The sequence below is a fragment of the Schistocerca gregaria genome, chromosome 11 (assembly GCF_023897955.1).
Source record: "Schistocerca gregaria isolate iqSchGreg1 chromosome 11, iqSchGreg1.2, whole genome shotgun sequence".
Taxonomy (NCBI): domain Eukaryota; kingdom Metazoa; phylum Arthropoda; class Insecta; order Orthoptera; family Acrididae; genus Schistocerca; species Schistocerca gregaria.
Genome location: NC_064930.1, coordinates 92616783 through 92644520, shown reverse-complemented (window position 1 = coordinate 92644520; position 27738 = coordinate 92616783). Strand labels below are relative to the sequence as shown.

At 42.2% G+C, this 27738-nt stretch overlaps 1 protein-coding gene across 1 annotated transcript in view; it reads left to right on the top strand.

Annotated features, from left to right (window-relative positions):
- The window catches only part of LOC126294954 (uncharacterized), a 607599-nt gene that overhangs the window by 396834 nt on the left and 183027 nt on the right, over window positions 1-27738 (top strand). The window contains exons 14-15 of the mRNA XM_049987174.1: window positions 3042-3166; window positions 15821-16019. Coding sequence (XP_049843131.1) covers window positions 3042-3166; window positions 15821-16019 — 324 coding nt within the window. The remainder of the gene's footprint in view (window positions 1-3041; window positions 3167-15820; window positions 16020-27738) is intronic.

The following is a 27738-nucleotide window of genomic DNA, read 5'->3' as shown; positions in this document are numbered from 1 at the left end:
CAAATATCACAAACGAAGTTATTTAAAAATTACAGTGTGAATATGAAACACAGAGCTCATCTCATCTTGCGACAAGCATTTGGTGATTCTCGCTCAGACATTGAGCTTCTTCGCCTTACAGCACTGCGGAACAAGTAATGTTGCAACCTAGACGTTGGCAACCGAGATTTGACAGTGTATACATTTCTCCCCACCAACCTCGTACTGTTGAGGCTCCATGTCTTGCAACGGAATTGGCTTCTGTCAACATCAGTTTCAAATCAAAGCTGGAAGTACAGCGCACTAGAATTCTTAGTCTTCACGGCAGCCATCAACAGAAAGTAATTATTTCCGTAACGAATGGTTGAAGAACGAGCAACCGCCATAGGATGTCAAACAAAATATTGCTGATACATGGGAGTTTATGCGGAGTGGGATAAATAAAAGTGTACTGGAGAACAATATTTCGGAGTACAGAGAAACACAGCAAAGGAAATGCAGAACTGGCCTGACTATAGCAGATATTAAAAGTGACCACCATTCGTCTCTTGGCACTTTTTGCCGCTGATCGCCAAGTTGCTGAAGGCGGAAACTGGACTGCTGGAAATGCTGCAGTCTCATCAGAAACATTGTGCTACAGTTCTTGAAAACCATGAGGGTACCTGTGATATATCTTAGGCTTGTGGCTTTCCCACACAAAGTAATCAAATACTGGCTGATCAGGTGACCAGCTGTAACAGCGACCGAACTAATCTCTGCTAACAATTATGTCAGCCGTGAAGATTCAGTTTCAACGTGCTCAAAGGTTCGGCCAGGTGTATGGGCAGTTGCTTAATCCGGTCGGAAATAGCTGTAGGTCTTTTCCGTCTCCCTTAACGCTGCTACAAATGGTTTCAAAATGTTGATGAGACAAGATGGGTCCAATAAAGCGGTGTGTGACACTGCACACCAAACCCCAAATTTCTGATCATGCAGTGGTGTTTAGTGGACATCATGCAGTTTTTCTGCTGCCGAGAACCAGTGATTGTGTCAGCTGACATAACCACTCGGGTGAATCCAGGCTTCATCTGACATAAATAACAGATCCATGTCCAAGTCACTCCTTGTTATCACAGTAAAATCACTCTCAAAACTGGAGGCGCTGTGGAGCATCTATCGGTTTTAATGCATGAACAGCAGACACTTGCTAGGGGTGCATGTGGATGTCCCAGTGGGTTATCCGACCGCAAGATCAATTTGATGTGCGGGTCTCCTGCGACAGGTGTTAGGCTGATTTGGTAGGATTCAGAAACATTTTCTGGAGGACCACAGCCACACTTTATGGTGTGTGACACGTTTCAGAATGTATTTTGATTTTTTTTTCAGAACCATTTCTGACGCCGTTTTCGGAATAAGCGTTGCATGACACTCATTGTAGGCTGGTTGACACCATTAAATTTGTCAACGAACAACTGACCACACCTTTTCTACGACTTTGCTGTCACGTAACTCTTCACAAAGAACCCCAACTGCTCCACTGTGAGTACCATCATCCCCTTTGCGCTACTCTCACACTGACACAGCCCACACTATGCTCTGAACTGGTGTCGATCACGTGGCAGGTGTACACATGGTGTGCACCGCACATGGTGTGGTTATACGCATACATTCACCTCCAACTGAATCCACTTGTACAGGTCACTTTTTTTGCCCCACCCTATAGTGGGGTAGCGCTGATAGCACTTAGACCACGCCTCATACACAGTCATGAGTGACTATCTACCACAAAACTAAGTACTCACACAGTAACCTAATGTGTGTAGCCCTACTTACGAGTAACGATGTGATACATGACGCAGTAACACGACATAAGCTTTGGCGATACGATCCACATACGTCAATATCTGTAGTTCTCTCACAGTTAATAATATAACTTTTGAGCATGAATCAGTCACTTTCCACACGACTGTGCATGGTTATACTTTCCATCATAAGCTTAGTGTACCACCGAGGTTTAGTTACCATCAGGTACATGCCTGACCTCAGCCAACACCCATTACATTCTCTTTCCAACGAGCAGACAATACTCCATTTTGTAACTTTTTCTCAACTTGTGACGTAAGATACAGCACCTTTCCTAGCATCTATAATAAAACTGCTTGTATGAGTCGCAACAGCAACCAGCACTTATATTCACTCGGAGGCCTTCTTATAGTAATTATAGAATCAATATGTGTCATAATGTTTCAATATATGCCACACATCTTTTTTTTGCTTTTTGTTTTTGGAGGGATGATATCTTTTCCCCACCCCAACAGCACAGGGACCTCCTGCTGCCAAGGACTGTCTTCCCTCCAAACTACATCTTAATTTTTAGTTTCGACAGAAGTATTCCCAGACCGAGCTTCCAGAACATTGAAGACGCCTTTCTTTCGCCCCTCTCTGGGACCTGACTTCTGCCGATTTCTTAGGCTTGCATCGCCACGTTGTACGACAAGAGTCGAACACTGCTGATGCTCCTGTCCTTGAATTCTGATGCTCTTCTCGATTAAAATCAAATAACACAGTCGAATCAAAATTTGGATTTAGATGTGTTTCGCATCAATCAATTTCAATATTCCAGATGTTTATTTTACAAGCTCTTCTGCGTCAAATTTATGATTCCCCTCACCTTAATAGACTACATATCATTACGTTCAGAAACGTGTACAGGACAATAGTATGTCACTGGCATCTCTCACACCCCTGTTACTATTTTAGCCATTATGTAACTTTCTATTCCTCTATTATCATCAAATACCCTTTGTAGTAAATAATTAATAAAAACGAAAATGAAGGCACACGTTTAGATTTTAACGATCCTTTTAAAGATCATAAGTTCGTAAAAGGTATTCGAAACTGAGAATATCTGATATTTCAAAATAAGTCTCTTGTCTAAAATCACCCAGAATGATATTTTTAATGAGTCATAAACTGGCCTGTAAGAGTCAATGCCCTACTTCACTTGGATTAAAAATAGAGATTCACTTATAAACCAATTCGAAGCCTCTGATTAATTTGTCATTGTATTTTTTTGTTTCCAGCTTATAAAGTATTAAAGTATGTGCCACATATTGTGGAAGTGACTTACAATTCATTGAAGATAAGAATATCATTGAGAGACGTACATGGGGAAGGGGAGCCCACCTTCTATCAGGTGCAATACAAGGTGAGCCTGAAAATGAATTTTTTGACATAAAAAGTGGTGTATTTATAGAATCAAATTATTTGAAGAAATGATGATGCTTGATTTAGTTTACATTGATGAAGAGGCATATGAAAATAGTTCTTCAACTACATCAGCATCATTATCACCAACAGCAGCAATTTGACGTCCATGTCTGGATATAAGCTGCCCATACGATTTTCTGTTAGTTACAGACCTCAGCAATTCACATCAACTTTTACCCTATATGTTTCCTGTAGTCGTCAGCCCACCTTCCATCTCGACACCATTTCCCTCTTTTTGTAAAGCTTCGTACACAGGAAAAACTTGCTGCAACTCCCATCTGTACAGCAAAATAGGGTGGACACAAGCAATTTTCAACCTAAAAAAATGATAATTTCAAAAATAAATGTGAAAATCAAAATTATATGGAATTATAGGTCTTGTGCCTAACATTAAAAATATTATTCGACTTGAGACCTAGCTCGTGCTTTCATAACATTAAAAAATTAAACACTTGCTGTTCACACCACAGAGAGGGGTAAGTAGAAACAGCTTATCTCATTTTTTGTGTGAACAGGTCATGACAAAATGTGTTTTGAATCTCTAACAATAAGGATCCAAACTTATCTAGTTCAAAAAAGCCTTAGTTAATTCAAGAATTAAAAATATCCGATGTACTGTATTTTTATTACATTTTCCAAACAAAATTGTAATATCTCTTATAACTTTACTGTTCAAATGTGTGTGAAATCTCGTGGGACTAAAGTGCTAAGGCCATCAGTCTCTAAGCTTACACACTACTTAACCTAAATTATCCTAAGGGCAAACACACACCCATGCCCGAGGGAGGACTCGAACCTGCGCCAGGACCAGCCGCACAGTCCATGACTGCAGCGCCTGAGACCGCTCGGCTAATCCCGTGCGGCTTACTTTACTGTAATATTAAATTTATAATCTTGATTTGTTTATTAATACACGAAGTCGCTGGCATCAGGTTTAAGAACTATGTTTTACCTTAATCATAGTTAACACTTGGTTCAAGAATCATGAAAGAAGGTTGTATACATGGAAGAACGGTGGAGATAATAAAAGGTTTCAGATAGATTATATAATGGCAAGACAGATATTTAGGAACCAGATTTCAAATTGTAAGACATTTCCAGGGGCAGATGTGGACTCTGTCCACAATCTATTGGTTATGAACTGTAGATTAAAACTGAAGAAACTGCAAAATGGTGGGTATTTAAGTAGATGGGAGCTGGATAAACAGAAAGAACTAGAGGTTGTACACAGTTTCAGAGAGAGCATAAGGGAGCAATTGACAGGAATGGGGAAAAGAAGTACAGTAGAAGAAGAATGGGTAGCTTTGAGGAATGAAATAGAGAAGGCAGCAGAGGATCAAGTAGGTAAAAAGACGAGGGCTAGTAGACATCCTTGGGTAACAGTGAGATACTGAATTTATTTCATGAAACGAGAAAATACAAATATGCAGTAAGTGAAGCAAGCAAAAAGGAATACAAATGTCTCAAAAATGAGATCGACAGGAAGTACAAAATGGCTAAGCAGGGATGGCTCGAGGAGAAATGTGACGATGTAGAGGCTTATCTCACTAGGGGTAAGATAGATACTGCCTACAGGAAAATTAAAGAGACCTTTGGAGAAAAGAGAACCACTTGCATGAATATCAAGAGCTCAGATGGAAACCCAGTTCTAAGCAAAGAAGGGAAGGCAGAAAGGTGGAAGGAGTATATAGACGGTCTGTACAGGGGCAATGTTCTTGAGGAAAATGTTATGGAAATGGAAGAGGACGTAGATGAAGATGAAATGGGAGATATGATACTGCATGAAGAGTTTGACAGAGCACAGAAAGACCTAAGTCGAAACAAGACTCTGGGAGTAGACGACATTCCATTAGAACTACTGACAGCCTTGGGAAAGCCAATCCTGACAAAACTCTACCATCTGGTGAGCAATATGTATGAGACAGGCGAAATTCCCTCAAACTTCAAGGAGAATGTAATAATTCCAATCCCAAAGAAAGCAGGTGTTGACAGATGTAAAAATTACCGAACTATCAGTTTAATAATTCACAGCTACAAAATACTAACACGAATTCTTTACAGACGAACGGAAAAACTGGTAGAAGCTGACCTTGGCGAAGATCAGTTTGGATTCAGTAGAAATGTTGGAACACGTGATGCAATAATGACCCTACGACTTATTTTAGAAGAAAGATTAAGGAAAGGCAAACCTACGTTTCTAGCATTTGAAAGATTTAGAGAAAGCTTTTGACAATGTTGACTGGAATACTCTTTTTCAAATTCTAAATGTGGCAGGGGTAAAATACAGGGAGCGAAAGGCTATTTACAATATGTACAGAAATCAGATGGCAGTTATAAGAGTCGAGGGACAAGAAAGGGAAGCAGTGGTTGGGAAAGGAGTGAGACAGGGTTGTAGCCTCTCCCCGATGTTATTCAATCTATGTACTGAGCAAGTAGTAAAGGAAACAAAAGAAAAGTTCGGATTAGGTATTGAAATCCGTGGAGGAGAAATAAAAACTTTGAGGTTCGCCGATGACATTGTAATTCTGTCAGAGACAGCAAAGGACTTGGAAGAGCAGTTGAACGGAATGGACACAGTCGAGAAAGTAGGGTATAAGATGAACATCAACAAAAGCAAAGCGAGGATAATGGAATGTAGTCGAATTAAGTCTGGTGATGCTGACGGAATTAGATTAGAAAATGAGACACTTAAAGTAGTAAAGGTGTTTTGCTATTTGGGGAGAAAAATAACTGATGATGGTCGAAGTAGAGAGGATATAAAATGTAGACTGGCAATGGCAGGGAAAGTGTTTCTGAAAAAGAGAAATTTGTTAACATCGAGTATAGATTTAAGTGTCATGAAGTCGTTTCTGAAAGTATTTGTATGGAGTGTAGCCATTTATGGAAGTGAAACATGGACGATAAATAGTTTAGACAAGAAGAGAATAGAAGCTTTCGAAATGAGGTGCTACAGAAGAATGCTGAAGATTAGATGGGTAGATCACATAACTAATTAGGAAGTATTGAATAGGATTGGGGAGAAGAGAAGTTTATGGCACAACTCGACTAGAAGAAGGGATCACCAATTTAGTACTGGAGGGCAGCGTGGAGGGTAAAAATCGTAGAGGGAGACCAAGATATAAATACAGTAAGCAGATTCAGAAGGATGTAGGCTGTAGTAGGTACTGGGAGATGAAGAAGCTTGCGCAGCATAGTGTAGCATGGAGAGCTGCATCAAACCAGTCTCAGGACTGAAAACCACAACATCAACAAGAAACTTGGTTTCTTTGTTAATAAAAAAAGTCACTGACATGCTTGAGAACGATGTCTTTTAAGCTACAAGTTGTAGTAACAATACCTCCATGACTAAAAAGTGACTCATTTACTGTTGAAATAAACATGTTTAATCAGCCTTGTGTTTTCAGAAAGGAACAGAAACATATCCAGGGTCCTGTAAATAACGATTTTACTTTCACATACTTCAATCACAGCATAATATCTTGGGCTGAGGACAGTGGCATGTGGTTCATCGTTTCCACCCAATTCTTGGTCTTCTTATGAAGAAAGGAGAAAGGCTGTCGATTACTGTTTCTATTCACCTGCAAACCCCCCCCCCCCCCCCCCCGGTCCCCCAAATTCCGAAGCACTACACTCCATTTCAAATTACCAAAAGTACAAGTTACGTTAACTTATATGTGAATAGTGAACTTTTAGTTAGTGACATGGGGCATGGGGCAGCAAAATTGGTTATCATGTAGTTTAGCTAAAAACACAATTTTATTGGCAATTATAAATAAAGTTACAAGTAAGCAAATTTCACACCATGTCCGTTGTTTGTCATAGGTTGAACAAAACATTTGCTGTCAGTGTTGCTAACTTTCGAATCCATTTTCATATTATATTACTTCATTACCAACTTAAACACACAAAACATTCAACGATATTCCCATTTGTCTTCTGTCACTATAGCATATAACTCTTTCTGAAGTTTCGTTTCTCTTCATCAAATTGTTTCTGTTCATCCCATTTTATGACATGTCTTCTCCATCAGTGTTTCATTTTCAATGTCATCATAATTAGTTATTCAGAACTCAATTTTTTTCCCAGACCTATATGTTTGTTTTCCTGTCTCTCCTTGCTGCAAGTCTTTGAGAGGCTTCTCCACACTGTATCTTAAAGTTCCCTCAGTTCATGAACAGTTTTGAGATGAAAAGTCCGTGTCACATTACTGTAAGTCAGAAATGGCAGCTCAGTGTGTAGCCATACTTTTTCAGGCACATTATTTGGTTAGTTTTCGATTTTGTTTCATTTATTAAAAGCATTCCCAGTCGATTATCTCCCACCATTTATTTCTTTTTCTGTGCATCATGTCATTCCTCAAAGCACAAAAGTTGATAAATTGTTCTATGACTTTATCGCAGATTTGTATGGTTTTCTTCTTGTTGTGCTGAACGCACATTATTTTGATCTGGTTGTAACTAGTATGTAGGCGTTCTTTCAAATTTTTTTTAATTTGTTGCTGAAGTTTGTCTACAGTAAAGACGAAGTGAAGTTGGTTGAGTTACGTTCCAGTAATGCAATTTCTTCCTGAATTTCAAAATGCTGAGATAGATAGCTTTCTTTTGGAGTGCTCTAAATAACTTTTGTGATACGTAAGCTCCTTGTCAGACCCCTCTTTAGGCTCTGAATTTTCTACTTATTGAATGAAACATGTATATCCTGAATATGAATGTTCTTCAGTGTCAACATCTTACTTCATCATCCATATAGAATCAATATAATTTCTAAATAGGAACATTAATTGATAATAATAGGACAAAATTATTACAAAACCTCTATGTCAGACACAGGTCAACTATATGATACTGGCATGTATTTGTTTACAGTACAATCTGGCTTCAACTGCCAGAGACTGTGGTCATGAGTCTATAAGTTCCAGTTGTCTCTCTATCTCTCTCCCCCCCTGTGTGTGTATGTGTGTGTGTGTGTGTGTGTGTGTGTGTGTGTGTGTGTGTGTGTGTGCGTGTGTGTGTGTGTGTGCGTGTGTGTGTGTATGTTTTGTCTATTTTCGACAAAGGCCTTGTTAACCGAAAGCTGTGACTCAGCATCTCCGCAATATGGTGAGTAGCATCTATACTTTTCATAATATTGTTAGTTACAATGTACGACTATTTGTTTAATTATATGGCCTCTTGTCTGCTTGAAAAGTAATGTGATGCTTTTTTATACAGTACACTAATTTCTTGTTGAACAGGAGCCAGTTTTATCTGTATTTTATTTATACATGTTAATGAGAAATTTATAATTTTGAATTTGAATTTCACATGAGAACATACAGATCTTCTGTATTTGTTGGTTTTCAATTCCAGTAATTTTCTTAATGAAACACACAATAATTGTTTGAAATAATTTTGAATGTTCTTATTGCTCACTGTCTTTCAGAATCTTTGAAGTAACTGTTCATTTCCTGCGTAAGAAGCAGACGACTGAGCTATGTAACTGGTAATGCAATATAGGATTCATCATAGGGCTTCGTATCTGATCTTGAAATATTTAAACAGATAAATGGATTTATGGGCTCCTCAGCTAGGACTGTCACCCCCTGCACAGACACCGCAGGAAATACAAGGTCCATTTCACCAGATTGACAGCTACCAGCAACTCCTATTACACACTGCCAATTTTCTAGGAGGACTGACTCATAAGTGTACAAAGGGCTGCACCAAATATTGCATTACATCAAGTCACTAACGGAAGAATTATTTGTCCTATACATTGGCAAAGGAACAATAAAAATGAGTACCAGATGATGGGGCTCTTGTGGTTTCTGTACCAATGGCAGTGCCTGGGCACCAAACCAAAAATCACATTTACCTGGGCGTTACTAGTACTGCCAAACCCTATTCCGATTGAAGAGTATTTTGAGAACATGGTAGCAACATAAGCATAACCTTCTACATTGCATAAAACCAAGGTATCGTATGTTGTGCATGTATGACATCACTCAATTTTTGAAGGACATCAATACACTCATCTACATCTACGTCATTACTGTGCAATTCATAATTATGTGCCTGATGGAGGGTTTATCGAACCATCTTTAAGCTACTTCTCTACAGTTCCGCACTGGAACAGCACATACGTAAAACGCGCACATAATATTTCCGTGTGAGCTCTGATTGCTATGTTACTAGTAAGAGGATAAAACCACTAACCAGGATAGAAGATATCAGGAACTCTCCTATTACTGAAGATAAAAATGAGCTCAAACTATTTTTCAAGTTTTGTCAGCTTTATAGGAAACTGTATAAAGTCAAACAATTAATGGTTCTCATTTGTCAAATTGTGGTTGTACTGAACCTTTTCCTTGCTCTTGCAGGTTGATTGGGGCAACAAACATACGACTGAAGTTTCACCAAATTATTTTGATCGTTATAATTTAATTTAATAAACACTTACAATAAAAAAAGTTCAAATGTGTGTGAAATCTTATGGGACTTAACTGCTAAGGTCATCAGTCCCTAAGCTTACACACTATTTAATCTAAATTATCCTAAGGCCAAACACACACACTTATATCCCAAGGAGGACTCGAACCTCCGCCAGGACCAGCCACACAGTTCATGATTGCAGCGTCTGAGACAGGTCAGTTAATCCCGCGCGCGGCCACATAATCATAACGAATTTAAAGACCTTCAAAATTGAAACCCTGAACGAAAATCTCCTTTTAGTATAAGGATCATCATCAATAAACTACAATTTCATCATTAACTAACGCCTTCTCCTGGCTGACTTTCCAAAACAGCTGACATTAATAGGCTTTTGTACAATTAAAGCAGTCCCTCATTGACCAAAACAAAATCAACTACCATAACGAAATATTTACAATTTTTAAAACTGAATGCTCAATCAAAACTATTCTAACAGCTTTTATTAAGATGGTTCTAATGGCTCTGAGCACTATGGGATATAACATCTGAGGTCATCAGTCCTCTAGAACGTAGAACTACTTAAACGTAACTAACCTAAGCACATCACACACATCCATACCCGAGGCAGGATTCGAACCTGCGACCGTAGTGGTCACGTGGTTCCACTGAAGCGCCCAGTAACGCTCGGACACACCGTTTATTAAGATGGCAAAATTAAATTTGACGGTTGTACCGCTAACTAACACCAATCACCAGCGGGCTCAGGGCAAGCGACAATCGAAAACTTTCTTTTGTCTAAACAATACTTCATCACTCATAGCAACATTTGGTTTAACCAGTTAATCTACTGTCACTTGTCAGCACTTCCTGTCTTAGCTAAGATAACACTCAAAACAAGTCATATTTCAAACCGAATATTTGATTAGCCCATTTAAAATAACCTTAACATAGAACAATTACTAAACGACCAGGTAACTTAGCTGGCCCACTGAAACTTCCCTTTTTCTGTTGCCAAGTCTGGAGAGCCGGACAGCCTTAGTACCACTGCTATTTACATATCAGTCTGGCAGCTCGCCTTCCGTACCCATACATTCACACAGGACCGTGAACTGTTTCAAGGATTCCTGGAAGGCAACTGTGGCATGGATTCCATACGGAGCCACAGAGAATTTCATGCCGCTTGCAGCAACCTTCACAAGCGGGGCGAGTGTTCTAATCTTCACCTCACCGGTCGCGTCCCAGTTCACAGTTTTCGCCGGCCAGTGTGTGCCACGACTAACAGTACTAAAGCTAAGCTTTGCCCACCAGGCGTACACACAACGTCCGACATGACAACACTCTCTCTCTCTGTTAACGCTCGGGTCAGGCAAAGTCCTTGTACCAACACTGTAGTGACAATCTTCAGTGACTGTGCTATAATTGGCACGAAACTAAGAAATAAAAATACAGCATACTTACAGAGGTCAGAAAGCTTTCAAAAGCAGTAAGAGAGAATTTGTTGAAAGTATGCTGTTAATCTACCCAACCTAAATTTGCCACTTTATTAATCGACTGACAGTAAAGAGTATGCGAGAGACAAAAAGAATTTTCAGAAGCGAAGTGAAAGTTAGAAAAAAGAAAAAAAAAATCTGAGGCACATGTAACAGAAAAATACGAACACCTCTAAACCGTTTCAGAAAACGAATCATTCACTGTTCACAGGGTGCTTAAGAAATTCATGTTTTTGCTGTGTGTCTTAAAATAGCTGTATGTACTGACTACAAAGCTAAAATTTGTAGACTCAGAGAAAGCTTCTGACAATCGTTAATGGAATACTCTCTATCAAATTCTGGCTGTGGCAGGGGTCAAATACAAGGGGCGAAAGGCTATGGTAGTGATAATAGTCAGGAGGCATGAACGGGAAGCAGTTGTTGAGAAAGGAGTGAGGAAGGGTTGCAGCCTATTCCCGGTGTTATTCAGTCTGTATACTCAACAAGCAGTAAAGGAAACAGAAGATAAATTCCGTGTAAGAATTAAAATCCATGAAGAAGAAATAAAAGCTTTGAAGTCTGCCGATAACATTCATAGTGTAAGTAGGCTATTTAGGTTTTCTTATTGGTAACGTCACGTAGCGCTCTGTATGAAAATCACTGGCTGTGCTGTGTGCAGTCTGTGGCTGGTTGGCATTGTTGTAATACTCGCCATTGTAGTGTTGGGCAGATGGATGCTAACAGCGCGTAGCGTTGCGCAGTTGGAGGTGAGCCGTCAGCAGTGGTGGACGTGGGGAGAGAGATGGCGGAGTTTTGAAATTTGTAAGAATTGGTGTCATGAACTGACATATATATTATGACTTTTAAGGTAAATACATTGTTTTTTCTGTATTAAAATCTTTTATTTGCTAACTATGCCTATCAGTAGTTAGTGCCTTCAGTAGTTTGAATCTTTTATTTAGCTGGCAGTAGTGGCGCTCGCTGTATTGCAGTAGTTTGAGTAACGAAGATTTTTGTGAGGTAAGTGATTTGTGAAACGTATAGGTTAATTTAGTTAGGGCCATTCTCTTGTAGGGATTATTGAAAGTCAGATTGCGTTGCGCCAAAAATATTGTGTGTCAGCTTAAGCACAGTCGTGTATAATTTTTAAAAGGGGACGTTTCAATTGTAATTTTGTCAGAGACAGCAAAGGACCTGTAAGAGCAGTTGAACGAAATGGACAGTGTCTTCAAAGCAGAATATGAGATGAACATTAAAAAAAAGCAAAACGAGAATAATGGAATGTAGTGGAATTAAAACAGGTGATGTTGAGGGAATTCGATTATGAAGTGAGTCACTTAAAGCAGTAGATGGGTTTTGCTATTTGGGGAGCAAAATAACTGATGGTGGCCGAAGTAGAGTGGATATAAAATGTGGACTGGCTATGATAAGGGAAGCGTTTCTGGAGAAGTGAAATTTGTTAATATCGAGTGTAGATTTAAGTGTCAGGAAGTCTTTTCTCAAGGTATTTTTATGGGATGTGCCCATGTATAAATGTGAAACATGGACGAAGGATTGTTTAGACAAGAAGAGAATAGAAGCTTTCGATTATGTGGTGCTACAGAAGAACGTTAAAGTGTAGATGACTAGATCATGTAACTAATGAGGTGGTAATAGAATTGGGGAGAAATTTGTGGCAGAACTTGACTAGAAGAAGGGACCGGTTGGTAGGACTTCTTCTGAGGCATCAAGAGATCACCAATTTAGTATTGGATGGCAGCGTGGAGGGTACAAATCGTAGAGGGAGACCAAGAGATGAATACACTAAGCAGATTCAGAAGGATGTAGCTTGCAGTAGGTACTGGGTGATGAAGAAGCTTGCACAGGATTGAGTAGCTTGGAGAGCTGCATCAAACCTGTCTCTGGACTGAGGAACACAACTATAACAAAGCTGTGACTCATATGGATGTATTTGTGTACTCGTACCATCAACAGGCCCCTAAGTTCGAGAAAGATCTCTTGAAGCACTATGCCCCAGCCTGTAGGACACCTATAGCTCTGCAGGTGTCTGTCATTGTCTGCTGTATTAATCTTTATCAGGTGCTAAAGAAGCAAAGCGATTTGGAGGAACTCATCGTTATTATCACCCTTCTGGGTTATATGAGGATCTTTCTTCCTGGCTCATTGTAATTCTGTATGAGATAAATAGCCTATTTTGTCACATTTGTTTAAAATTTACCTCCACACATGTTGGTTGTTTGTTGCGTTACAAACGCTCCAAGACTTCCCTCAATTTCATTGAGGTACTTATTTCTTCTTTTATTATTTGGACTGAGATAAACTTAATTATTGAACAGTGTCACTACGCATTCCACAAGTGGTATTCATTAAAGACTGTTGGGCCGAAACAGCACTGATCAGTAGACTATTACCTTCTATCCTTCTTGACACATACCTTTTTAAGGAATACATTAATTGCTTGTGTACCTACCTACTGGTTTTCCTCTAAATTTACAAAAAGCAGCCTCCCGCTACAATTTCATTGAGGTACTTATTTCTTCTTTTATTATTTGGACTGAAATAAACGTAATTATTGAACAGTGTCACTACGCATTCCAAAAGTGGTATTCATTAAAGACTGTTGGGCCGAAACAGTACTGATCATTGGACTATTACCTTCTATCCTTCTTGACATGTATCATTTTAAGGAATACATTAAATTAACCTTCACAAACAATTGCGTCACACTATAAATCACTCATGATAGTTTTTTGATATTTCTTTACTTCCGAGTTGTGTTGGTACTTTGCTGAATGATCTTGTTTTGAGTGCAACTTTCACAGCGTTCCACACAAGCGACTTCTAATCAGACCAGTTTCCAATGGAGTATCGTCTCAGTTGGGAACTGGATTCGTGATTTCTTGTCAGAAAGGTCACATTTCGTCATAACTCAAAGCCACCGAGTAAAACGGAAGTAATATCAGGCGTTCCCCGGGGAAGTGTTATAGGTCTCCATTAACGTTCTTTATTTACATAAGCGATTTAGGCCAGAATCTCAGCAGCCTTCTTGGATTGTTTGCAGACAATGCTGGCATATACAGTCTTCTAAAGTCATCAGATGATCAAAGTGGTTTAGACAAAATATCAGAATGGTGCAGAAAGTGGTATTTCATTGGTTGGTTGGTTGATTTTTTTTTTTTTGGGGGGGGGGGGGAGGGGATCAGAGAGCAAGGTCATCGGTCCCATCGGATGAAGAAAGGATGGGGAAGGAAGTCGGCCATGCCCTGTTAGAGGTACCATCCATGCACTTGCCTGAAGCGATTAAGGGAAATCACGAAAAACCTAGATCAGGACGGCTGGACGCGGGTCTGAACTGTCGTCCTCCCGAAAGCGAGTCCAGTGTGCTGACCACTGCTCCATCTTGCCTGGTGTGGTGTTTGACTGTAGAGAATGAAAAGTATGAAGACATCCATATGACTAGTAGAAGGAATCCGCTAAATTTTGGGTACACGATAAATAACACAAATCTAAAGGCTGTAAACTAAACTAAATACTTAGGTGTTACAATTATGAACAACTTAAATTGGAACGATCGCATAGTTAATGTGTCGGGGCAGCAAAACCAAAGACTGTGAGACATTGGCAGAACACTTCGAACACTTAATAGATCTATTAAAGAGATGGTTTACATTACGCTTGTCGACCATCTGAAGTACCGCTGTGTACTGTGAGATCGACATTATATAATATTGACGAAGGACATCGAGAAAGTTCAATGCAGGGCAGCATGTTTTGTGTTAATGCGATACAGCGTGTCACGGATATGACACAAGGATTGGGGTGGCAGTCATTAAAACAAAAGGCGTTCTTCGGTGCGGTAGGACCTTCTCATGAAATTTCAATCACTGTCTTTGTCTCCAGAGTCTGAAAATAGTTAGTTGTCACCCATCTACATCAGGAGCAACGATAATCATAATAAAATAAGAGCAATCAGAGCTCGCACGGAAAGGTTTATGAGTTGGTTTTCAGAGGCATTGTTAGAGAGTGAAACGGTACAGAAGTAGCTTGAATATAGTTCGATGAACCCTGTGCCAGGCACTTCATTGCGAATTGCAGAGTAACCGTGTAGATGTGGATGGAGATGTAATCATATTGCCAGCTAAGTAGACATTTTTCTGTCATCATGGCCAAATATACAATGATGACACAAGTAAGCGTAATAAGCATTTGAAACTCTGAATTTGAAGTATGAACGAAATTAATTTGCACTGTATAATTCTTGGCTTATAAATTATATATTATTCTGAAACTTCCTGACAGATTAAAACTGTGTGCCCGACCGAGACTCGAATTCGGAACCTTTGCCTTTCGCGGGCAAGTGCTCTACCATCTGAGCCACCGAAGCACAACTCACGGCCGGTACTCACAGCTTTACTTCTGCCAGTATCTCGTCTCCTACCTTCCAAACTTTACAGAAGCTCTTCTGCGAACAGAAGAACTTCTGTAAAGTTTGGAAGGTAGGAGACGAGATACTGGCAGAAATAAAACTGTGAGTACCGGGCATGAGCCGTGCTTCGATAGCTCAGATGGTAGAGCACTTGCCCGCGAAAGGCAAAGGTTCCGAGTTCGAGTCTCGGTCGGGCACACAGTTTTAATCTGCCAGGAAGTTTCATATCAGTGCACACTCCGCTGCAGAGTGAAAATCTCATTGTGGATATATTATTCTTCTTGCAGGAAGAGGAACAAAATGTTTGGTCAAAGTTATCTCCAAGATTAATTCCTAATGAAACAGAACTTGGAATCATGACCGAATTTGAAATCATGGGGTTGTTCCCTGGGAAAGTTTATGAAAGCAGAGTTATTCTCATAGATAAGGATGGTGGTAGTTACCAAGACGATGTGCCAAAAAATAAAGCAAGAACTAAGTGCACAGGTAAGTTTCAAGGGAAAAATTTTCCTTTTTGCTATAAACATGTATTTTGTCTGAAGAAATCTCAGCCTGGATTCATAGACATCATATTATTTCCCAATATAGATAGAGTAATCATTTAACATTACAGGGCATCTGATTTTTCTTTACATACTAAACAGTAAGAAATTTTTTTTTTTCTTCATTTATTAAGAGATATTGCTTGCACTAATCTGTACTATGCATTTTACCATAAGTACACCAAAGGCATGAACGATACCCATGTATAGAGTCCGTACATTTTAGTAAAATGTGTGGTCGAATATACCGATGTTGAAATCGAAGAAACATTTCTCCTAATTCGAAGAGTAGAGCCTAGGCCAGTGATGAATCCTCACCTCTGGCGTGGACTATAATCCAGGGACATCACAATTTATTTACACTCATGTTCAGAAAAAAAACAGCAGACACGTCGAACGACTAGAGACAGAACGTTCGTATTCACAGGACATGTACATATTATGGTCTGTAGAAAAGATTAGCATTTTAGTCACCTCAGTTCACCATGTATCCACCATAGGCACTGATAACTTGTTCCATGCGGGATGGCATCAACATGTATATGGCGCAGATGGGGTCCTATGGTATAGCCATCCATGCTGCATTCACCTGGTTCGACTGTGGTGGTTGGCATTGCACCATATCCAAACTAAAAATGGTTCAAATGGCTCTGAGCACTATGGGACTTAACATCTGACGTCATCAGTCTGGGAATCTTGCGAGCTAGACCAAAAGGCTGACCTCCTGTGATACCACGAAGGCACATTTCCTCCAGTAACATGTGGTCGTGCATGGTCTTGCTGAAAAATGGAGTCTGGACTGTTGTGCAGAGAGGGTATGGCTACGTAATTCACGGCGGTGACAAGGTTCACAATGCCACGGACACACAAATAGTGATTTGTCGCTGTACACAGTAGCCCCCAACACCATAAGGTCTCGAGTTGGCTCTGTATGTCTTGTGAGAATGCATTCACAGTGATTTCCCCCCCCCCCCCCCCCCTGTCTGTAGCGAACCAAAATGCGGCCAATCATTCTCAAACAAGCAGAACCTGGATTCGTCCAAAAACACTATCTGAGTCCATTCCAGTCTGCAGTGACGCCGTCCCATACAAAATTCGTCTCAGGGTTGTTTTTGCACATTCGTCACACATAGGCAGCGAAGTCATGATGCGCACATAACCAATGTCGAAATAAACGGCGACGGGCTGTCACCCCCGATAGCGTACGATATGTTACACTGTTCCACCGTTGCGTCAGAGGCACGGACGCATATCTGTCCTGCAATGCCATTTGGACGAGGTGTCGATCTTCTCAGGGCTGGTCTCGGTAGTGCGATTGACCCATCTCATCGTGTTGTACTGAAGCGCCAAAGAAACTGGTATAGGCATGCATATTCGAATAGAGAGAAATGTAAATAGGCCGAATACGGCGCTGCAGTCGGCAATGCCAATAGAAGGCAACAAGTGCCTGGCGCAGTTGTGAGATCGGTTACCGCTGCTGCAGTGGCAGGTTACCAAGATTGAAGTGAGTTGGGACGAGCGATGGGACACAGCATCTCCAAGGTGGTGATGAAGTGGGAATTTTTCTGTACGACAATTTCCCGAGTGTGCCGCGAATATCAGGAACCCAATAAAACATCAGATCTCCGACATCGCTGCGATCGGAAAAATATCCAGCTAGAACGGGACCCATGACGACTAAAGAGAATCGTTCAACGTGACAGAAGTGCAACCCTTCCGTAAATTGCTGCACATTTCAGTGCTGGGCCAGCAACAAGTGTCAATGTGCAAACCATTCAATCGATATGGGCTTTTGGAGCCGAAGGCCTTCTCGTGTACCCATGATGACTGCATGACGGATGGTTTTATACCTCATCTGGGTCAGTCAACATCGACATCGCACTGTTGATGACTGGAAACATGTTGTGTGGTTGTACGAGTCTCGTTTCAAATTGTATCGAGTGGATGGACGTGTACTGTTATGGAGACAATGTCATCAATCCAAGGCCCTGCTGGTTGAAATGAGACTGTTGAAGCTGGTGAAGGCTATGCAATGAGTGGGGCATATGCAGTTGGAGTGATATGGGATCCCTGATACATCTGGATATGACTCTGACAGGTGACACGTATGTAAGCATCCCGTCTGATTACCTGTATCCAATTATGTCCACTGTGTATTCCGAACGACTTGGGCAATTCCAGCAGGACAATGCCACACGTCACACGTCGGGAATAGTGGCTCTTCTGAATTTAAACACTTGCGCTGGCCACCAGACACGCCAGACATGAATATTATTGAGCATATCTGGGATTTCTTGCAACGTGCTGTTCAGAAGAGATCTCTATTCCCCTCCCCCCATACTCATATGGAATTACGGACAGCCCTACAGGGTATATTATGTCAGTTCCCTCCAGCACTATTTCAGACATTAGTCATGTCCTTGCCACGTCGTATTCTGGCACTCCTGAATGCTCATGGTGGCCCTTCACGTTGTTAGGCAGGTATACCAGGTCCTTTGGCTCTTGAGTGTAGTAGACCACGTATAGACAGTACCTTACTGTGAAAAGCAGCAACGTATTATAAGAAAAAAGCTCATTAGAAAAATTTCTCTTAGTGATCAGCCACAATATAAAATAACCATCAGCAAAATTATGGTAGTATGAAGCAACACCGTGTACTGACACTGTCCCCTATCAATGAAACCAAAATGCAAACAGTGTGATTAAATATGGAAGCTAGACTGATCAGCCAAAACATTATGAGTACCTCTCTAATAGCTTGTATGTCCATCTCTGGCATGGATAACAGCTGCAACACTTTGGCGATTGGATGCAGGGGCCATGGAGGGAGTTGGTGCACACCTGTGCACACAAATCACCTAATTCACGTAATCCTGGGGAGGGAACGCTGGACACTATCGCCACATTCAATCACATCCTAGATGTGTTCGATCGAGTTCAGGCAAATTGGGGGTCGGAGGGGTGGGGGGGGGGGGGGGGGGCGCGAGCACATCAATTGGAACTCGCCACAGTGTTCCTCAAACGCCTCCCATCATACTCCTGCCCATGATCGTCATGGAGGGGCATAAGTCTGCACACAGTGTACGATACTCCTTGGGCGCCATGGTGCCTTCCACAAGCTCCACTGAACCCATTGATTCCCGTAAGAATTCTCCCCAGAGCATAATGGTGCCGTCGCCAGTTTATCTCCATCCCGCAGCACAGATGTCGAGGAGCTGTTCCCCTGGAAGATGACAGAATTTGCGCCCTCCGATTGGTAAAGTGAAGAGGGTATCAGCATTCATCATACCGTCCAGTGCTCTGACCATGCGTCAACATCCAGTACACGTGGTCGCGCGCCCATTTCGATCATTAACATTGGCACATGTAGGGTTCGTCAGCTGCGGAGGTCCATCGTTGCTGAGACACACTTGTACTCTGCCCAGCTTTAACGTCTGACCAACAAGGCGTGCAGTTTCCAAAATGCTCGTGCCGAGTCTTTCGCAGTCTGACCTCGGTCAAGCTCAGACACATCGCGTGTCTTCCTTATTCTACACACAGAAAACACACTCACTCCATACTTGTGCCGACTACCAATAATTCTTCGCTAAGTGACGTTCCCGTCGCCTCGATGGGTTTATATCCATAGTGGGTCGGTGGTCGTAGTGTTGTGCGTGGTCAGTGTACCTGGCACTGTGTTGGCAAGCTCCCCTGCAGCTGGTTCATAACACATCAGATTTCGGCCATCACCAGCGCAGGTCGCTCGCAGTGCACGTGAGCGCTGGCTGTGCTGGTCCAGCTCCACCGCTGGCAACTGCTACCAGCATCGTCGGTCTGGCGCGACAGCTGGAGCTCGATGCTAGGGTGATGGTTCGAGTAGAGGAAAGGCGTTGACCGCAGATACCAGAAGACGCAGTAGGGGTGATGAGCTGCATGCGCAACAGTGAGCTGTGCCACTGACGTCAGAGTGAACCCAACCAGCGCTCAGTAGCTCGCAGTTGCCAGAGCGTATTCTGTTGTAACTGCGTTTACAAGCGAAAAAAAGAGTGTTTCCGGCACTGTGAATTTTCATCACTGACTGGCGACAGTGTAGAGTTGTGCCACAGTTGAGAGTGCTCATGCATGCTCAGGGCTTTTACTGATTAGTATTATGAGAGAGATTTGAATATTTGTTCGAATCGCAAGTTGAAGTTGATGCAACTCTAAACCCAGCACACTACGATACTGATTTAGAGAGTAGTAATGAGCCAAATAATGTTTGAAGTATTTGGCCACAAAAACGAAGCCTTGGTAAAAAAACTAATAAAGAAATTATAACTAGACTAAACGTTAACTGTGAAAACCAAAACTGTTGTGAATGCAGAAACATATTCTTATGGCAACAATTAGAAATTATAGAAACAGAAGTAAAAAACCTTGTGCAAGAGAACTGAGATTTACAGCATCGTATCTGTCGATTTATTGATGAGTAACTGAAATGAAAACGTGTTCAAAAAGTGATTCAGTGCTCTATTTCTGACTGCAAGCAATAAATTATTGTGAAATTTCTATGTACTAATTCGTCATTTGAAGATATTCCAAAGGTTGCAACTTTACATTGCCCATCTTATAAAGATTTCTCTTTGTTTTAATGTGTTTCATATGGACAGGCACTTTTATTAGAATGAGTGCTATCAGCTAGAAAAAAACTTCAAACTGAAACTGAACAAAGACAGAAAACGAAGAAAGTAAAAAAAAAGTTGTGTCATTACATTCCAGAGAGCCTGTCAATACAGTTAAAGAGTTTAGACTGACATAGGAGGTTTCCCCATACTACAGGGCTATGTGGTCTTAGGTTTTGTGAGCGTCTTCCCGCAGATAAAAAAGCAATGCCATCCGAGACGGTGAAACAAGTTGACATCCTTTGGAAGCTTTACACTAGCATTTCATCAAGCATAGAAAAAAATGCTGTAACTAATATAAAGCTTAATGATAATAATAATTATGATAATATACCAAAATCTGGAAAATCTCGATTACATTCATACCTGAGTATGAGATAAACGTATGCTCGCTGTGTGCGTATTATCTTCAGTGTAGTGTCGCGTGGCAGGGAGAGGGGGGGGGGGGGGGGGTTAGGTCCACAGTGACATCACAGCTCGCAGTCCGGCTGTGCATGACCCCTACCTAGGTTTGTTCTCATCCATCCAGATATGCGATGTATCGGGACAATCACCGACATGAACCTTCTTGTCGCAACATCCCGACGATACCCAATTTTTGTCCCAGTTTTGAAAAATTCTGGAACGAGCTTGGCTCAAGCAGTGAAGTAACTCCATCTGTTAGCTCAACATGTAAATGCAGTTTCAGTTAGTTTTATTTACGTTAACAAGGTCGTCTCACATATGCCGTTGCATGTTGCGTATCCCGTGTCGACGATGCAAACACCTCCTAGATCCAGCGCCATCATTCGAGAACTATTTAAGCAGCGCCACGCCGAGGAATCGGACAGTTCCTAATTGAACAGCGATCTGATAAGGCGATTCCTTCTAAAGGTGATACGAATAACGAGTGCAAGTTAGTAATGTCTGAAGTGTTTGCTGCGGGTATATCGGGCGTGAACTGGCCGGTGTGGCCGAGCGGTTCTAGGCGCTTCAGTCTGCAACCCTGAAACCGCTACGTTCGCAGGTTCGAATCCTGCTCCGGGCATGGATGTGTGTGATGTCCCTAGGTTAGTTAGGTTTAAGTAGTTCTAAGTTCTATGGGACTGATGACCTCAGATGTAGGGTCCCATAGTCCTCAGAGCCATTTGAACCATATAGGGCGTGAAGTGTAGAGTGACGTGTACTTCAATGAGTAAACCTTACTGACGACTGTTTATCGTGAATAAACTTATCATATCTTACGAAAATACCTGAGGTTGAATAGAGAAAGTGACTCTTTCTGGATGATTGCACAAAAGAGTGGTCTTTTGTCGAGAAAGGACGAATAGATCCGAAAGCGCTGTGCGATATTTGTAGCTGTTTTATCTCAGTAACTCACGCACGTAAGGCAGATGTGAGGTATCAGATCTGTACGAAGGATGATACAAATAGATTCGCGGTAGCATCGACATCAAAGCCTATTTTTAAAATCATGACTGAAGAAGATTTTGAGGAAGAATTACTCGTGGCTGCTGCAGAGCTAACAACAGATTATAAAGGTGTCAAGCATAATCAATCTTTTGAGTGTACCGTAAGACTGAATGCCGCAATGTACCCTGACTCGAAAGTGACTGCAAAGCAGTCTACAGCCAGGAGCAAAGCTGCGTGACCGAATGCATAAGACAATTGCGATATATTACGGCATAGGCACCGTCGCATAGAAGCACAACGCTGAAAAGACGTTTCCTGTAGGTGTTCAATACTTTACTGAAACGGACGGAATCCAACAGAACCTGTGGAACTTTGATTTGCTGAACAACTTAACATCGTAAACAATTGCAAATTTTTGTCCAGACTTGTTAAGACAACTGGAGATTCTCTTACTTAAACTAATCGCTTTTGTGGAGTTAGTATCCGTAGGAACTTTGGGCGGTTTCATCGAATGAGTTTCACCAAATCAAAGAAGAACCAAGAAAAAATGTAGAAGGAGTTGGATGCCCTGCTCATATTCTCCACAAGCTTTGCTGCATCCTTAACTATCGCCATTGAAATAATGGTCATGAAAATATTTATTTGTTTCTCAGTATATAAGATAAGGACGGAGAAGCTGAAAGAGTTCTGCTTATATATTCATGTCAATCATCAGACTCTTCTATCTCACTCAAAAACAAGTTGGCTGTCGTTAACGCCCGCAGTTGACAGCTTTGAATTCCATTAAAACAATTTTTTAGAATAAAGTCCTTACAACTGAAATAAGAAATATATTAATCGACAGTCAAAGATGTCTGAATAAAAGGAAATGTGCCGATTTTCCTGACATGCAAACCAAGATGACTCTCAATCAATTAAAGAACGAGAACAGTAACCAAGAAATAATTAATTTGATTTCGAAATTTGATGAAGAGACAATGGCTTTCTGCACCATAGCATTTGGCTATTTAGAGAAGTTGCGGCTGGAAAAAGATCCTGCAAGTACGGCACCAGCGACCACTGAGGAGAATCGTACAGCGTGACAGAAGTGCAGCCCTTCCACAAACTGCCGCAGGTTTCAATGCTTTGCCATCAGCAAGAGTCATCTTGCAAACAATTTCACGAAACACCATCGATAGGGGCTTTAGGAGCCGAAGGTGCACTCGTGTACCCTTGATCACGACACAAAGCTGGGCCCATGAACACCGACATTGCACTGTTGGTGACTGAAAACAAATTGCGTGGTCGGACGAGTCTCGTTTCAAATTGTATCGAGCGGATGGACGTGGATGAAGCATGCATGTCAGCAGGGGACTGTTGAAGATGGTGGATGCTCTGTAATGTTCTGCGGCGAGTGCAGTTGGAGTCATATGGCACCCGTAATTTCTAGTTACGATTCTGACATGTGACACATGCGTAAGCATCCTGTCTGATCACCTGCATCCATTCATGTCCATTGTGCATTTCGACTGACTTCGGCAATTCCAGCAGGACTATGCGACACGCCACACTTCCAGAATTCCTACAGAGTGGCTCCATGAACACTGTTCTGAATGTAAACACTTTGCTGGTCACGAAACTCCCCAGACATGAACATTATTGAGCATATCTGGGATGCCTTGCAATGTGCTGTTCAGAAGGGATCTCCTCCATCCCGTCATACTCTTACGGATATTTGGACAGCCCTGCAGTATTCGTGGTGTCACTTCGCTCCAGCATTGCTTCAGACATTAGTCGAGTCCACGCCACGTCGTTTTGCGGCACTTCTGCGTTCTTGCGGGTACCCTACACAATATTACGCATGAGAACCAGTTTCTTTGGCTCTTGAGTGTAATATGCCCAAATAATGCTTTTGTCTTCTGCAAAAAAAAAGAAAAAGGGTTCAAATGGCTCTGAGCACTATGCGACTTAACTTCTGAGGTCATCAGTCGCCCAGAACTTGGACCTAATTAAACCTAATTAACTCAAGGACGTCCCACACATCCATGCCCGAGGCAGGATTCGAACCTGCGACCGTAGCGTTCGCTCGGCTCCGGACTATAGCGCCTAGAACCGCACGGCCACTCCGGCCGGCCTGTCTTCTGCAAGCTGTTGTAGTTTGTTAGTTATTGCTTCAAAATGTTTGTCAGTTATTGGAGGTAATACGATATCAGTATGAGCTGGGATTTCTTTTGGGCTTTTGCAGATTTTGGCATCATTCTAACGTGCCAATGTTTCCGTTAAATAAATGTTTCTTCTCCTATACTAGAACAAATAAGCCCTCGGTCGCAAATATTAAATCAAAATTGACCACGTTTCGAGACTACTATGAGCGTCGTCTTCACAATTAGATTAACTGTTCTAAAACATATTAGGAATATAATACATTAGTAAAATTAAACTTTGTACCGACTGGAAAACATGCTGTACTTACAAGTCACATATTAAAAAATATCTAAGAAGGAAAGGTGACGTCATTAATACATTCCCGGAAATGGAAAAAAGAACACATTGACACCGGTGTGTCAGACCCACCATACTTGCTCCGGACACTGCGAGAGGGCTGTACAAGCAATGATCACACGCACGGCACAGCGGACACACCAGGAACCGCGGTGTTGGCCGTCGAATGGCGCTAGCTGCGCAGCATTTGTGCACCGCCGCCGTCAGTGTCAGCCAGTTTGCCGTTACATACGGAGCTCCATCGATGTCTTTAACACTGGTAGCATGCCGCGACAGCGTGGACGTGAACCGTATGTGCAGTTGACGGACTTTGAGCGAGGGCGTATAGTGGGTATGCGGGAGGCCGGGTGGACGTACCGCCGAATTGCTCAACACGTGGGGCGTGAGGTCTCCACAGTACATCGATGTTGTCGCCAGTGGTCGGCGGAAGGTGCACGTGCCCGTCGACCTGGGACCGGACCGCAGAGACGCACGGATGCACGCCAAGACCGTAGGATCTTCAGTGCCGTAGGGGACCGCACCGCCACTTCCCAGCAAATTAGGGACACTGTTGCTCCTGGGATATCGGTGAGGACCACTCGCAACCGTCTCCATGAAGCTGGGCTACAGTCCCGCTCACCGTTAGGCCGTCTTCCGCTCACGCCCCAACATCGTGCAGCCCGCCTCCAGTGGTGTCGCGACAGGCGTGAATGGAGGTACGAATGGAGACGTGTCGTCTTCAGCGATGAGAGTCGCTTCTGCCTTGGTGCCAATGATGGTCGTATGCGTGTTTGGCGCCGTGCAGGTGAGCGCCACAATCAGGACTGCATACGACCGAGGCACACAGGGCCAACACCCGGCATCATGGTGTGGGGAGCGATCTCCTACACTGGCCGTACACCTCTGGTGATCGTCGAGGGGACACTGAATAGTGCACGGTACATCCAAACCGTCATCGAACCCATCGTTCTACAATTCCTAGACCGGCAAGGGCACTTGCTGTTCCAACAGGACAATGCACGTCCGCATGTATCCCGTGCCACCCAACGTGCTCTAGAAGGTGTAAGTCAACTACCCTGGCCATAAGATCTCCGGATCTGTCCCCCATTGAGCATGTTTGGGACTGGATGAAGCGTCGTCTCACGCGGTCTGCACGTCCAGCACGAACGCTGGTCCAACTGAGGCGCCAGGTGGAAATGGCATGGCAAGCCGTTCCACAGGACTACATCCAGCATCTCTACGATCGTCTCCATGGGAGAATAGCAGCCTGCATTGCTGCGAAAGGTGGATATACACTGTACTAGTGCCGACATTGTGTATGCTCTGTTGCCTGTGTCTATGTGCCTGTGGTTCTGTCAGTGTGATCATGTGATGTATCTGACCCCAGGAATGTGTCAATAAAGTTTCCCCTTCCTGGGACAATGAATTCAAGGTGTTCTTATTTCAGTTTCCAGGAGTGTATTATATTCCTAATATGTTTTAGAACAGTTAGTCTAATTCTGAAGACGACGCTCATAGCAGCGTCGAAACGTGGTCAATTTTGACTTAATATTTGTGGCCAAGGGCTTATTTGTTCTAATATAATTCTGACGTCAATGAACCATAGCAACTTTGTTCAAAAATTTTTTCTATTGTTGCGTTAAATACATGTTTCGATGCGAAGAGAAAAATCTTTATTCTCTGCGGACAACAGAATATAATGCAACCATAATATTATTATCATCACTCTTATCTACACGCTAATGATACCGGGCTCTGTATCGAGTTAGTCTCATTGGTGAATTTAAGGCTGTTGTTTCGGTAGCTATTACAGTCTGTCGATGTTAATTTGCATGTTGTGTGATGTTAATTGTGCCAAACTGATGATATTTTGCGAACAAACGAATGCAATAGATACGTCAATACAGCAGTTCAAGCTGTAAAGTGAAGAATATTTCTTGTCAGTGAAAAGTGATCTGCTGGATATTGTAGACGGCGAATACGGCTACAGAACTTTCAAAAAATTATTTGTGGATGCTCCCTGGTGAATACGCAGACGCGGCCAGTCCAGCGGTAAGAGCGTTAATGCGTGATGATTTCTGTGGATTTTGTTGTGGTTGGCAGGAGAGCCAACCGTATGGTTAATGGAGGCCGAAATGCACGCGTCTCAGCTCACGCAGGCTGGCGTGAGGTCTGGAACATGACAAGGGAATTAGAATTGAGAAAAACGGACGTAGCTGGTAGAATACTTAACTTTAATCCATTAATGGAGAACGTCGCTCTTTATGGTACATGATTCACAATACCAATAGTACGGATACTGGCGCCTTGCTAGGTCGTAGCAAATTACGTAGCTGAAGGCTATGCTAACTATCGTCTCGGCAAATGAGAGCGTAGAAGTCAGTGAACCATCGCTAGCAAAGTCGGCTGTACAACTGGGGCGAGTGCTAGGAAGTCTCTCTAGAGCTGCCGTGTGGCGGCGCTCGGTCTGCAATCACTATAGTGGCGACACGCGGGTCCGTCGTATACTACCGGACCACAGCGTATTTAAAGGCTACCACCTGGCAAGTGTGGTGTCTGGCGGTGACGCCACAAATTTCGTACGTCATCAGTTGGAGACCCACCTTTCACCTGTGTACTGTGCTGTACTGTTACAGGCTCTAAGGTTCTACAAGTGAAATTAAAGAGTCTCAATACTTTTTAGGTGATCGCAAATCGTAACAGTTTTGCAGCTGAGTGATGAAAGCTCTCGACAATCGCTGCTGCTACAGCTACCTCCAGGCTTCATTTAAATTTCTACCGCGAGCGATAATGAATACACTTCAAAGTCGAAGCTAAACCAAGCTACCGCTAAATAAAAACGGAATATAAATAAATCAAAAACCGAAAGATAAATTCAGGATTTTTATACGATTTCGCCGACTGTAATAAAGTGTGGATGTCTTGTCTGAGCCCGAATGCTTGCCAATGCAGTTGTTTCATTTAACGCAAGATTATTGGTTAAGGGGAGGTTTACTATCTCTGCCGCGAAAAAAGCATGTTCTTTGAGGATTTTTTTCTCGGGATGTGTTATAGATATCAATGTCAAAAATGGTTAAAATGTTTATTGATATTTCCTCTACAAACTGGAATTTTTTCGACTGGAAATGTCGAAGAGCAAAGGCGGAAGTGCCGTCGGAACTAAACAAAATT